This window comes from Hypomesus nipponensis, chromosome 9 (assembly GCF_054491055.1).
Source record: "Hypomesus nipponensis isolate SF chromosome 9, ASM5449105v1, whole genome shotgun sequence".
Lineage (NCBI taxonomy): Eukaryota > Metazoa > Chordata > Actinopteri > Osmeriformes > Osmeridae > Hypomesus > Hypomesus nipponensis.
In genome coordinates this window covers 872,501-887,733 of record NC_140369.1, presented here as the reverse complement: position 1 = coordinate 887,733, position 15,233 = coordinate 872,501, and the positions used below count along the sequence as shown (strand labels likewise).

Below are 15,233 nucleotides of genomic sequence, written 5' to 3'. Positions count from 1 at the left end.
CTCTCTGTCTCACTCTCTCTGTCTCTCTGTCTGTCTCTCTGTCTGTCTCTCTGTCTCCCTCTGTCTGTCTCTCTGTCTGTCTCTCTGTCTGTCTCTCTGTCTGTCTGTCTCTCTGTCTGTCTCTCTGTCTGTCTCTCTGTCTGTCTCTCTGTCTGTCTGTCTCTCTGTCTGTCTCTCTGTCTCAGCTCACCCAAGCCAAACTGCATAACCCTGTACAACAGGCCTGTCAGACTGCTCTATAATGTCAAATGTGTCTGCCGTAGTGAAGACACATTTAATAATTAATGTTGTTTTTTATGACAGAGCAGCGATACTTGAGACCTCAGCCTCCAGTCTTTAACACCGCACATAACAGAGCCTCTTTAACACCACAGGGCCTCAAACAGACACACCTTCCCTTTAACACCACAGGGCCTCAAACAGACACACCTTCCCTTTAACACCACAGGGCCTCAAACAGACACACCTTCCCTTTAACACCACAGGGCCTCAAACAGACACACCTTCCATTTAACACCACAGGGCCTCAAACAGACACACCTTCCCTTTAACACCACAGGGCCTCAAACAGACACACCTTCCCTTTAACACCACAGGGCCTCAAACAGACACACCTTCCCTTTAACACCACAGGGCCTCAAACAGACACACCTTCCCTTTAACACCACAGGGCCTCAAACAGACACACCTTCCCTTTAACACCACAGGGCCTCAAACAGACACACCTTCCCTTTAACACCACAGGGCCTCAAACAGACACACCTTCCCTTTAACACCACAGGGCCTCAAACAGACACACCTTCCCTTTAACACCACAGGGCCTCAAACAGACACACCTTCCCTTTAACACCACAGGGCCTCAAACAGACACACCTTCCCTTTAACACCACAGGGCCTCAAACAGACACACCTTCCCTTTAACACCACAGGGCCTCAAACAGACACACCTTCCCTTTAACACCACAGGGCCTCAAACAGACACACCTTCCCTTTAACACCACAGGGCTTCAAACAGACACACTTTCCCCATCCTCCACCCCATCCTCCACCCCCTCCTCCCCCCCTCTTCCATGAGGACAGAGGTGGGCAGCCTGCCCAGGGACACGTAGCACTCAGAGCTCCCAGCACCTCAACCTCAGTCTCAGACCCAGTAACAACCCTCATCCTCTCATATCTAGCCCCAAAACTCTGCTGAGAGAGGTCTCTCCCTGTAGCATGGGTGTGTTGGTACCTGTGAGAGAGGTCTCTCCCTGTAGCATGACAGCAGCAGACTGCACATTCAGCCTCCTCTTGGCCTCCAGAACTGGGTTTTCAAACTGGGTCTTCTGGTTGATGTGACTGAAACAGACAAGGCAGTGATCACGTAAACACATGACGACTCTCTGAAGTAAGACAACCTGACCAGAGATCTTCCAAAACCACCATGCTGGCCAGTAGTGTATGTATGTACTGTAGTCTGTATGTAGTGTGAGTGTGTATGTGTGTGACAGCACTACCAGTACAGTCTGTGCACAGTGTTACATCACCAAGAGGTCAGTCTGTGTTCAGTGTGACAGCACTGTGAGGTCAGTCTGTGTTCAGTGTGACAGCACTGTGAGGTCAGTCTGTGCAGTGTGACAGCACTGTGAGGTCAGTCTGTGTACAGTGTGACAGCACTGTGACGTCAGTCTGTGTACAGTGTGACAGCACTGTGAGGTCAGTCTGTGTACAGTGTGACAGCACTGTGACGTCAGTCTGTGTACAGTGTGACAGCACTGTGAGGTCAGACTGTGTACAGTGTGACAGCACTGTGAGGTCAGTCTGTGTACAGTGTGACAGCACTGAGGTCAGTCTGTGCACAGTGTGACAGCACTGTGAGGTCAGTCTGTGTACAGTGTGACAGCACTGTGAGGTCAGTCTGTGTACAGTGTGACAGCACTGTGAGGTCAGTCTGTGCACAGTGTGACAGCACTGTGAGGTCAGTCTGTGTAAAGTGTGACAGCACTGTGAGGTCAGTCTGTGTTCAGTGTGACAGCACTGTGAGGTCAGTCTGTGTACAGTGTGAAAGCACTGTGAGGTCAGTCTGTGTACAGTGTGACAGCACTGTGAGGTCAGTCTGTGTACAGTGTGACAGCACTGTGAGGTCAGTCTGTGCAGTGTGACAGCACTGTGAGGTCAGTCTGTGTACAGTGTGACAGCACTGTGAGGTCAGTCTGTGTACAGTGTGACAGCACTGTGAGGGCAGTCTGTGCACAGTGTGACAGCACTGTGAGGTCAGTCTGTGTACAGTGTGACAGCACTGTGTTATTACCTCTCTCATACTATCCTCCCTCCCTCCCTCTCATACTATCCTCCCTTCCTCCCTCTCATACTATCCTCCCTTCCTACCTCTCATACTATCCTCCCTTCCTCCCTCTCATTCTATCCTCCCTCCCTCCCTCTCATACTATCCTCCCTCCCTCCCTCCCTCTCATTCTATCCTCCCTCCCTCCCTCTCATACTATCTTCCCTTCCTCCCTCTCATTCTATCCTCCCTCCCTCTCATTCTATCCTCCCTCCCTCCCTCCCTCTCATTCTATCCTCCCTCCCTCCCTCTCATTCTATCCTCCCTCCCTCCCTCTCATACTATCCTCCCTCCCTCCCTCTCATTCTATCCTCCCTCCCTCCCTCTCATACTATCCTCCCTTCCTCCCTCTCATTCTATCCTCCCTCCCTCCCTCCCTCTCATTCTATCCTCCCTCCCTCCCTCTCATTCTATCCTCCCTCCCTCCCTCTCATGGAGGGGAGAGGGGGGGTGGAGGGGAGGGGGGGGAGGGAGTGGAGGGGAGAGGGGGGGTGGAGGTGAGAGGGGGGGGTGGAGGAGGGAGGGGGGGGTGGAGGGGAGAAGGGGGGGTGAGGGGGGCTTCATTCTGTAGCCCAAGGCAGCACATCCTTTTGTAACTTGCTGTCGATTTATCTAGATGGCAACCATTAAGATCCCTGATTACAACAATTTGGTCTTTTATCTCCCTGCTGTTGGTCTGTGTGTGTGAGTGTGTGTGTTACGCCTACTACGTCCTTGTGACAGTGTGTGAGTGTGTGTGTGAGAGTGTGTGTGTGTTACGCCTACTACGTCCTTGTGACAGTGTGTGAGTGTGTGTGTGACAGTGTGTGAGAGTGTGTGTACTTACTCCACGTAGTAGGTACCGTACTGAGGGTCGTCTATCTCCTCCCAGCCGTAGGGCAGCTCTGTGGACAGAGGAAGTCACTCTCTGTTCTCTCTCACACACATTGAAACACACGCTAAAGCACACACACACACTCTCTGGCTCTCTGGACATGCAAATAGGGGGCTGTAGGCTCAGACGTCTGGGACCCCGGAACATGCATTAAGCATTGTGTCATTTCAAGCATGTCTGCTGGGCTATGAATAAGTGATGAGAGGTGCATGTGTGTGGTGTGTTTGTGAGTGAGTGTGTCTTGTGTGTGCGATGTGTGTTGTGTATGTGTTGTGTGATGTGTGAAGTTATGACCTAAATGCTGGAGCAGAGGAGAGCAGGTGCATGAGGCAAGCCCATATGTGTGAAGTGCTTCTGCATCGTGTGTGTGTGTGTGTGTGTGTGGAAGGCCTACCTCCATCCTCACACTTCTCAGGGGGCTTGGCCTTCTTGGCCAGACGAGGATCCAGCCATGTGGTGGTCTTACTGTTATGACTGCAGAGGAGAGGAGAGGGGGTGAGAGGTGGAGGAGAGGTGGAGGAGAGGGGAGGGGAGGTGGAGGAGAGGGGAGGAGAGGTGGAGGAGAGGAGAGGAGAGGTGGAGGAGAGGGGGTGAGAGGTGGAGGAGAGGAGAGGGGAGGTGGAGGTGGAGGAGAGGAGAGGTGGAGGAGAGGAGAGGGGAGGTGGAGGAGAGGGGAGGAGAGGTGGAGGAGAGGTGGAGGAGAGGGGGTGAGAGGTGGAGGAGAGGAGAGGTGGAGGAGAGGGGAGGAGAGGTGGAGGAGAGGGGAGGAGAGGTGGAGGAGAGGAGAGGTGGAGGAGAGGAGAGGGGGTGAGAGGGGAAGGAAGGAGAGGCGAGGTGGAGGAGAGGTAGAGAGGAAAGGGGAGGGGAGGAGAGGTGGAGGGGAGGAGAGGGGAGGAGAGATGGAGGAGAAGTGGAGGGGAGGAGAGCAGAGGAGAGAGGAGGAGAGGTGGAGGAGAGGAGAGGTGGAGGGGAGGTGGAGGGGAGGTGGAGGGGAGGAGGTGGAGGGGAGGAGAGGTGGAGGGGAGGAGAGCAGAGGAGAGAGGAGGAGGGGGAGAGTTCCAGTACAGGAGCCATAGTTACCATAGTTACCATAGTCACAGTGTCTATGAAGTAGCCTGTAAACAGAACTTACTCTATGAAGTACACCATGCCAGTGTCAGTGTAGGCCATCTCCCAGTTCAGTGGCAGGGGCTCCAGGCTGTCGTCTCTGGGTAAGGAGCTCCACGCACGGACCTCCATTCCTCCGCTGGACTGAGTGTAGCTGGGAACAGCCTTCCTCCAGCCCGACGAGCCCGCTTTGAGATCTACAGACAAGGAGGGGGGAAGGAGAGAGAAAGAGGGGGAGGGGTGGAGACACAGAAAGAGAGGGAAGGAGGAAGAAGGAAGAGATAGAAAGAGAGATAAATGGACAGAGACAGAGAGCAGAAGGTTAGTCTGCATGCTCACCTCCAGCTTCCTGCAGGGGGGAGGGGGCTACAGGATTTGCATGTAGGAGATGGTGTGCGTGTCAGTGTCAGTGTGTGTTTGTAGGTGGTTGTGTGTGTCAAGGGAGAGTTATTTATTTTGCATGTGTGTGACGTGCATGTGCCCTGTGTGTGACATGTGTGTGTATGTGACATGTGTGTGTGTGTGTGTGTGTTTGTGTGACGTGTGTGTGTGTGTGTGTGTGTGTGGGGGGGGGGGGGGTTGAACACTCCCATTCAGACACTCAAGCCCTCATGTACGTACATTCACAAACGTAGCATTCTCAGCGCCTGCAGATTGCGCACGCTGTGATACTTCAGCTTACGGCGTATTAACCAAACCTGCAGGTCATCGGGTAATCTGCGCCTTTCTCCGCCCACTTTATCTTACATTGTGAGCATTTAAATGCGCAATTGAATGGGCTTCCTTCTCTTTCTATCATGGATCAGCCCCCAAAGTCAAAACAGCGAAAACAAAGATTTAGTGATAACGAAATTGATGTGCTTCACAAGTGTGTTCATGAGGTAACAGCGAATTTAAATATCATACAATGCCGGAATTCTACAGCAACACAAAAAAAAATATTGCATGGCAGCTTAATCTGTAACACGTAATTATTTTGTGTTCACACAACTGAAAAAGTGTGATCCTCGTGGCAAAAATCCTTTCAGCTCATCTCCTTGGCATACATCTTCGTCTTGCTCAGATTCACCAGGAGGCATATGCGAGGGAACCCGCATCCTGATTTACACCTGCTTTTAAGAGGCGCAGAATTTTCACCGCAAAATAGAGGTGTGCTTTCACAGGCGATTTTTGTACATACCGCGGAATACATAATTAGGCCACTTAACGCATCACCTCCCATCTCTTTATGGAAACTCCCACTTTCCCCCTGACCCTCCCGTGAATACATATGCATGACACGGAAAAGTGGAATTTGCCATTTTCAGTTCCTGCGACAGGCAGTCTGCGCTTTTACCTCAGTGCGGCATGTATGTACATACCTCGCCATGCTTTTACACACACATTGCGAAACAAATACGCCTGAAGTGGGTGCAAAAGGGTTAGTACATGAGGAGAGAACTCACAGAACTCTGGGTACAAGTACCACACACACCCACACACACTATGCTATGCTAACATATGCTAAGCTAACTTCTATGTGCTATGCTGACTTGTGCTATGCTGACATCACCAAACAGCATGAGAGACACAGCCTCACACACACGTGCTCTTGGCTGAGTATTTTACTGGCTGTGCGGTTTGTTTCAAAGCACATCAAATGAAAAGCTGGATGCGTTAGACGGATCATGTTTCCAGACTTATGCACGGCAGCTTGACAGTATGTGGAGGAACTCTTTGGCGTCCGGTCGGTCAAATGGCAGCGTAGTGAGAGCCTGGCGTGAGGCTACGAGATCACAGCCTGCAGGCTGGGAGGCCTTGGGAAACAGCCAGAACACAGAGGCTTGTGAAACCAAACTGGGGTGTGATGATTAGAATGTGATTTGGCAGGCTAGTGTGTTAGAGGCAGGCTGGTGTGTGTTAGAGGCAGGCTGGTGTGTGTTAGAGGCAGGCTGGTGTGTGTTAGAGGCAGGCTGGTGTGTGTTAGAGGCAGGCTGGTGTGTGTTAGAGGCAGGCTGGTGTGTGTTAGAGGCAGGCTGGTGTGTGTTAGAGGCAGGCTGGTGTGTTAGAGGCAGGCTGGTGTGTGTTAGAGGCAGGCTGGTGTGTTAGAGGCAGGCTGGTGTGTGTTAGAGGCAGGCTGGTGTGTGTTAGAGGCAGGCTGGTGTGTGTTAGAGGCAGGCTGGTGTGTTAGAGGCAGGCTGGTGTGTGTTAGAGGCAGGCTGGTGTGTGTTAGAGGCAGGCTGGTGTGTGTTAGAGGCAGGCTGGTGTGTGTTAGAGGCAGGCTGGTGTGTGTTAGAGGCAGGCTGGTGTGTTAGAGGCAGGCTGGTGTGTGTTAGAGGCAGGCGTATTCATCCACTCCAGACAACGAAGCAGTTCTGGATGTTTCTGTTGGTCGTCTGACATCTAAGTGTGGTGGATTGGTAGTCTGACTATAAACACATAACTGAGTACAGACACACACCACACAGAAACACACACACACTCACTCGCACAGACACACACACACCTTACAGACACACACCACACAGACACACAAACACACACGCACTTTTTGAGTGTGCACAGGTGCAGTCACTGCTGCAGTCTTGTAAACACCTCAGAGCCCTGAGGAGAACTGAGGGAGGAGAGGGAGGGGGAGGAGAGGGAGGGGGAGGAAAGGGAGGGGGAGGAGGGGGAGGGGGAGGAGGGGGAGGGGGAGGAGAGGGAGGAAAGGGAGGGGGAGGAGAGGGAGGGGGAGGAGAGGGAGGGGGAGGAGAGGGGGGGGAGGAAAGGGAGGGGGAGGAGAGGGAGGGGGAGGAGAGGGAGGGGGAGGAGAGGGGGGGGGAGGAAAGGGAGGGGGAGGAGAGGGAGGGGGAGGAGGGGGAGGGGGAGGAAAGGGAGGGGGAGGAGGGGGAGGAAAGGGAGGAAAGGGAGGGGGAGGAGGGGGAGGAAAGGAAGGGGGAGGAGAGGGAGGGGGAGGAGAGGGAGGGGGAGGAGAGAAGGAAGATGGGGGATAATTGTCTCCAGGTCTGGTGAGGACCCACGTCCTTGAGAACCATCCAGGACATGGAAGTACCTTGGAGAGAGGGGAAGTTCTGATTGATCACGCAAGCACACACAGACACACACATACACAGACACACACACAGACTGTCCTGCCAGCTTCAAGGTGACCAGTGATACAGAAGAGGGTGTTTTATATTGAGTGACCAGTGACCAGTGATACAGAGTGTTTAGAGTGTTTTAGTGTTTTGAGTGAGTTGTGTGTTTTGGAAGCACAGGGCCTCTGGTTGCTGTGGTTACACCCAGAGAGGCTTTGTGTGTGTGTGTGTGACTGACCAGGCAGGCCATTAGCCAGTGGGGGTCTCTCGTCCTCGTCCTCTTCCTCGGGGACCACGCTGTCCTTCCTGTCCATCTTGCTGACGGAGGTGGTGCGCTTCCTCTGCACCTCCCCCCCAAAGTCCTCGTCAAACAGAACCTGGTCCACCAGGTCGGGCTGCAGCAGCACCGGCTCAGCAGGGGGCTTGGGGGTCCCGTAGTAGTTACCTGGGGGAGGGGGGAGGGAGGGAGGAGGAGAGAGAGATGGGGGGAGGGAGGGAGGAGGAGAGAGAGATGGGGGGTGGGAGGGAGGAGGAAGAGAGAGATGGGGGGAGGGAGAGGGGGAGGGAGAAGGGAGAGAGAGATGGGGGGAGGGAGAAGGGAGAGAGAGATGGGGGGAGGGAGAGGGGGAGGGAGAAGGGAGAGAGAGATGGGGGGAGGGAGAGGGGGAGGTAGAAGGGAGAGAGAGATGGGGGGAGGGAGAGGGGGAGGGAGAAGGGAGAGAGAGATGGGGGGAGGAGAGAGAGAGATGGTTAGCTGACAAGTACATGTTCACCTCCACCTGGAGAACCCAGGAGAACAAACGACACCCCTGTACTGACCCCCCCCCCCCCCCAAACACACACACACACACACCCCTGTACTGACCCCCCCCCCCCCAAACACACACACACACACACCCCTGTACTGACCCCCCCCAAACACACACACACACACCCCTGTACTGACCCCCCCCACACACACACACACACTCACACCCCTGTACTGACCCCCCCCCACACACACACACGCTCACACACACACACCCCTGTACTGACCCCCCCCCCCCCCCCCCACACACACACACCCCTGTACTGACCCCCCCCCCCAAACACACACACACACACACCCCTGTACTGACCCCCCCCACACACACACACACACACACCTGTACTGACCCCCCCCCCACACACACCCCTGTACTGACCCCCCCCCCACACACACACACCCCTGTACTGACCCCCCCCCACACACACACACACCCCTGTACTGACCCGCCCCCCCCCCCCCCCCCACACACACACACCCCTGTACTGACCCCCCCCACACACACACACACATACTCACACACACACACACCCCTGTACTGACCCGCCCCCCCCCCCCCCACACACACACACACACACCCCTGTACTGACCCCCCCCCCCCCCCCACACACACCTACACACACAAAATCATCCAGCAGCAGCCAATTACGCTGATCATTGAACACAGCATTTAACAATCAGTCAGAAGCTTCAGGACGAAGCAAAACCTTGTGGTACAGAGGTAATAGCAAGGCGGGGGGGGGGGGGGGGGGAGGACTTTATTTAAACATTTGCTCATTTAATTTTTGGGGTGATCAATCCTTGACTGACTCAATTTATGCATTGAAAAAGTAATTATTCAACCTTGATTAGGGCGGTGAATTATGTGCAGACTAATTTGCATGCTAGACCAAAGCTAATGTGTATTTATTTGCAAAAAATATTGCCATCTGACACATTTATGCAGCGCTATCAAATTATGTTTTGGCAATTTTTCATTTTTAAGGTCAATTATTTATTTTGCTTTAAAAAAAAAATGAATCCACAGAGCAGATTCAGTTCAAACATAATTCATAACAAGCTTAATTAAAGACTAAGGATAGATGCCACAGGGAAATATAGAGCTTTCCAGCTAATTAATTACTCCCTATAAACTTGATCTCGTTTTCATTTGAGCCAACTTGGTAAATGGGACTGTGATATTACAAGCCTCTGGTGAGCATTTGAGAAGACAAGGCTATAAGTACAATACCTACAACCACTACTTCACTAGTGTAAAACCACAGCTAGCATAAATAGCTCTACTCTGGAGTCAGAGGTGTTAGTTTCTGGTGCATTTAAAAACGTGAATACTTTAAACGCTAGTCCTCTCTAAAGCAAACATCATAGTGAGAACACGACGTTCTTAGCTCTTCTCAACAACGCAGGTATATTCTATAAACGATAAACAGCTATTCTTCCTTTTTGTCTTGTCTTGTTTTAACATCTCAAATTGGAAATAGTGATTGTAAATTCTGAACATTTTACTGACCCTAGCAGTTTGAATCTGGTTCAACAAAATGAAGGAATCTTATTTCAAGACATTTTGTTAATTTTTTTCATTAGCCACGTTCGACATCGGTAGTGTTCAACTTCATGCGGCTCCGATTGGCAGCTGACTTGGAGCAGTGCATGCCGGTTAACATTTTCGTCAACTCCACCACGTCACTGTGTCGTCAAAGTACCGCAGAGCGATTCAGCTGGGTCAGCCAGCGTATCGTCTCCAGAGCAACGGCACAAGCTCCGATGATGACACAGCTATTACATGATTGGCCAGACTCACACACAACAACATTGACCTGTGTTTTGTGTTTATTCTGACATCTTCACTTTAGCTAATGTTCAAATCCAGACCAAACAGTAAGCAACAATTTAATTAAACATTTGCCTTTAATGACAGACAGCAATAATATTGTTGAAGAAAGGGGTTTAGTTCGTACGGAAAGCCTAAGTTAAGTTGAGTTCTGGTTGTATGATGAATCTGCCGATTGGAGAGAGTTTAACACGGGCCTAGCCCAAGACACAAAATAACCAATTTCAGTGCACTGGTTCATGCAAATTGTAAAGCAAAATTTTGACATTCTATCCCGACAAGTTTGTGAGCAAACAGCGCTTGATCGTCCATCATGAATTAGAATGGTATTTATTTAAAGAGGCAGTGGCAGTGTACTCCCACTATTCAGTCTCTGTTCTCCTGACCCAGGACCCCAGACAGGGTCTCTCTCTGGGCCTGTTCTCCTGACCCAGGACCCCAGACAGGACAGATGGTCGTCTGCTAGACTCGGGGCACTGGGACCCTGAGGCAGCCAGGGTCGGATCCTGGGGTCCGTATGTGTATATATTAGTGCTGTCAGTTTAACGCGTTATTAACGGCGTTAACGCAAACCCAAATTAACGGCGTCAATTATTTTATCGCGCGATTAACGCTCTTTTTGGCCTAGCAAACTTTGTAGTTTTTTTCACATGCTGTTGCAACAACTACCTACGTTAGAAAAACTACAACACCACACCGGATCTAGCTAGACCGGAAACAAAACAACAGGCACGCCAAACACTCGTTTGGCTTGCGAGCTGGCTAAAGAGTAGTAGCAGAGCCCGTTTACGGATATTAGACATTCTCTGGTAGTAGGCTAACGTTACGTTTTGAGTGGATGACGAGCGCGAGATGCCGAAATGGATGCCAATAAGATTCTGAATGGAAAGTTTGCTTTTAAAAAGTTGCCAAATGGTTCTATTGACAAGACCAGTGATCTGTGTGTTTTGTCGTTGTAAACTGAGCTATCATCGCAGCACGTTCAGTCTGAAATACCACTTGATGGCCAAGCACACAGCTGATGCGAATTCTCTGCCCCCTCGTCAAAGCCAGGCGATTGCAATGTTGTTTTCAATAAAAAAAATATTTGCACAAAGCAATCCGAACCACTTTTCTATGTTGATAAGAGCATTAAAATTTGAAAAAAGACTGGGACAAAAAGAAATCAGGGACATTTAGAATAGATACACATGTGCGATTAATTGTGATTAATCGCGAGTTAACTATGACATTAATGCGATTAATCGCGATTAAATATTTTAATCGTTTGACAGCACTAGTATATATGTGTCAGGCTCTGGGAGTTGGCCTGGGTATGGGCCTGGATAACAGAAGTGAGTGTGTAGGTATGTGTGTGTGTGTATAGATGAATGTGTGTAGGGGTGTAAGTGTGTAGTATGTATGTATGTGTGTGTGCGTAGGTATGTGTGTTTGTGTAGGTTTGTGTGTAAGTGTGTGTGAGTGAGGTGGGGCTAGCTTCATGCTCGTTCCTGTCAGAAGCCCATCTCGGCCAACACACACGCAAATACTGTTAGCAAATGTTTAGTAGCAACCAACGGTGATTTTCCACTCGATTAGACTGTTCTAATAGCTGTTAGTGAACAATGCTGATTAACCGAGGGAGTAGCAGGGAGTCATCCTGGAGGGAGCAGCGATGTTAACACGTCCTCCCAGAAGGAGGGCTGGAGATGTGCTTCTGCCCCCTGACAGCAGAGAGCTCCTCTGAGCTGGGAGGCTGCAGGAGCTTCTACTGGACCTGGAGGACCATCTACCTGGGGTGTGATGGGAGGGGGAGAGTGTGGAGACAACTCTGTACTGCTGACTGAGATCCTGTCCTCAGAACACAGGTTCACATTGTCCTCCAGAGAGCCTGCCAGCTGCTCACCAGACCTGGGAGGCACACACACACACGCACGCACACACACGCACACACACACGCGCACACACAAACACACACACAGCTACACACGCATGCATAGTTGCATATGCAGACACCAACCAAGCTCTGTTAGTGAGAGCACTGCTTCCTCTGTCTCCTTCTCTCCCTTTCTCAGTTTTTCTCTCCCCTTTCTCTACCCTCTCTCTCTCTCTCTCTCTCTCTCTCTCTCTCTCTCTCTCTATCCCTCCTCTCTTTCCCTTCTCTCTCTCCTCTCTTTCTCTCTCTCCTCTCTCCCTCCTCTGTCCTCTCTCTCCCTCCTCTCTTTCTCCCTCTCCTCTCCTCCTCTTGCTCTCTTCCTGTCCTCTTCAGTGAATCACTCAAAGTGTTCTTACCGCAGCCCAGGCAGAACATCATAACAGCTGGACGGAATGCTAATGTATGCGAGTGTGACAGACTGACCAAAGCAAACAGCCGAACAAAAACACAGCACAAATAAACCAACAACCCCACACACACACACACACACAGACACACACACACACACAGAGACACACACGCACAGAGACACACACACACACACACACACAGACACACACACAGAGACACACACGCACAGAGACACACACACACACACACAGACACACACACAGAGACACACACGCACAGACACACACACACACACACAGACACACACACACACACACACACACACACACACACACACACACAGAGACACACAGACACACACACACAGACACACACACAGAGACACACACTCAACTCTCACCATCGTAGGTTCCGCTCTCCAGAAGCAGTCCGCTCTCCTCCAGGATCCTGAAGTCTCCCACACTGATGAAGCTGTAGTCCAGCCCCGGGGCCTCTCCCTCCCTGGGCATCCTGGTGGTACCTGACACACACACACACACACAGTGCACCCTTTTTACTGTGCTTGTGTTGAAACATATCAATGACTAAATCATGTCCTCAGAAAACATGCTCCTGATGGTGACGGTGCAGGGGAGCACTGTCACCACTGTCATGAACCATCAGGAGAACATCTTCTCATGCAGCTGCTGTGCTGCAATTCTTAGGGAGAGAGAACAGTGCAGTATGTAGCATCAAGACACAGTCTAATGAGGGCTCAGAGACAGCTCTCTCTCTCAACTCTCTTTCAAACCTTCCTTTCTTTTACCCCATCAACTTGTCTCGTTTCCAATAACATGGTTCAGTTACATGTGTTTTCAAACAGGAGGTTGGGGGAGGGATCCTTGTTGTAGGGAGGTACACAGACAGAATACAGTCAGCAGTTAATTGGATGAGTGTAAGAGGGTTGTTGAGATGTGTTCAAGCTTTCTACAGGAACACAATGGCTCCCTGCCTAGTCACACACAGAGAGACAAAGAGGGAGGGGGAGAGAGTGTGTTAGAGGGAGGAAGGGTAAGAGAAAGAGGAAGAAACAGAGAGATGGAGAGAGAGAGAGAGAGAGAGAGAGAGAGAGAGAGAGAAAGAGAGAGAGAGCACTCAGGGAGAGACTGAGCAAAGTGTCTCTTCAGGGAGAGGAAGTTCTCCAGGGACTGAGTGTGACCCGGGGGCCTCTCTTCTGCTCTTTGTCCTCGGTGCAGATCTTAAGAGCCAGCCGCAGGCCTTTGTACTCTCCTCCAGAGAACACGCACTGCTCCACAGTTAGCCAGCTCAGCCAGGACCCTCCCCTACATCCCTCTGTCCCTCCCTGGAGGACACATGAGGACAGCACCCTCCCCTACATCCCTCTGTCCCTCCCTGGAGGACAGCACCCTCCCCTACATCCCTCTGTCCCTGCCTGGAGGACAGCACCCTCCCCTACATCCCCCTGTCCCTCCCTGGAGGACACATGAGGACAGCACCCTCCCCTACATCCCTCTGTCCCTCCCTGGAGGACAAAGGAGGACAGCACCCTCCCCTACATCCCTCTGTCCCTCCCTGGAGGACAACACCCTCCCCTACATCCCTCTGTCCCTCCCTTGAGGACAAAGGAGGACAGCACCCTCCCCTACATCCCTCTGTCCCTCCCTGGAGGACAGCACCCTCCCCTACATCCCTCTGTCCCTCCCTTGAGGACAAAGGGAGGACAGCACCCTCCCCTACACCCCTCTGTCCCTCCCTGGAGGACAGCACCCTCCCCTACATCCCTCTGTCCCTCCCTGGAGGACAAAGGAGGACAGCACCCTCCCCTACATCCCTCTGTCCCTCCCTTGAGGACAAAGGAGGACAGCACCCTCCCCTACATCCCTCTGTCCCTCCCTGGAGGACAGCACCCTCCCCTACATCCCTCTGTCCCTCCCTGGAGGACACATGAGGACAGCACCCTCCCCTACATCCCTCTGTCCCTCCCTGGAGGACAGCACCCTCCCCTACATCCCCCTGTCCCTCCCTGGAGGACACATGAGGACAGCACCCTCCCCTACATCCCTCTGTCCCTCCCTGGAGGACAAAGGAGGACAGCACCCTCCCCTACATCCCTCTGTCCCTCCCTTGAGGACAAAGGAGGACAGCACCCTCCCCTACATCCCTCTGTCCCTCCCTTGAGGACAAAGGAGGACAGCACCCTCCCCTACATCCCTCTGTCCCTCCCTGGAGGACAGCACCCTCCCCTACATCCCTCTGTCCCTCCCTTGAGGACAAAGGAGGACAGGACCCTCCACTACATCAAAAATGTCAGCTCAAATGTCAGACTCCTGTTTGAAATTGTGTACATGACCTGAGACTGGAACCAGAGGAGGACAGAAGTGTCTGACCAACATTTCAGTCTCGGTACCAATGCCAGTGACATTTCACGGTACTTGATACCACGGTACTTGTCACCTACAATATTTAAGGCTATAGCCTACTTATGACAACAACAGAACATGAATACAATCACAATGCATGTAGGCCTGGAGGCAGAACATGTGTGGACTGAGTAGAGACATGAAGCTAACTCAGCAGGGGACTTAGAGATCATTTAAAGAGCTCAAAAAATACATCTTGTCCTGAACATCATTTCTAAGAAGTAGAAAAAGTGGATTCAACACGCCTGACAGGAGCGTACGCCTACATTTTGTAAAACGTAAATATACATCTCAAACTCCAAAACACACATTTCTGCAAAGAATGTAATCTAAAAGACTTAAATCGAATCTAGCGACTTTTCAGAGAGCCACCAGCGACTTCTGGTAAAAAAATAAATACATTGACAGCATCTGACTCTGTATGGGTACCCAGGTACAGGGTGTGTGTGTACTACTAACAGGGGATGGTGCGCAGGTACAGGGTGTGTGCGTGTACTAACAGGGGATGGTGCGCAGGTACAGGGTGTGTGTGTGTTCTTACAGGGGAT

General features: G+C 51.7%; 1 protein-coding gene across 1 annotated transcript in view; it reads right to left on the bottom strand.

The window, feature by feature from the left end:
• The window catches only part of magi3b (membrane associated guanylate kinase, WW and PDZ domain containing 3b), an 85,760-nt gene that overhangs the window by 17,885 nt on the left and 52,642 nt on the right, over positions 1–15,233 (bottom strand). Inside the window, exons 3-8 of the mRNA XM_084705161.1 lie at positions 12,666–12,785; positions 7,602–7,808; positions 4,330–4,501; positions 3,592–3,671; positions 3,150–3,207; positions 1,232–1,338 (exon numbers count right to left, since the gene is read on the bottom strand). Of these exons, the coding sequence (XP_084561287.1) occupies positions 1,232–1,338; positions 3,150–3,207; positions 3,592–3,671; positions 4,330–4,501; positions 7,602–7,808; positions 12,666–12,785 (744 nt within the window). The remainder of the gene's footprint in view (positions 1–1,231; positions 1,339–3,149; positions 3,208–3,591; positions 3,672–4,329; positions 4,502–7,601; positions 7,809–12,665; positions 12,786–15,233) is intronic.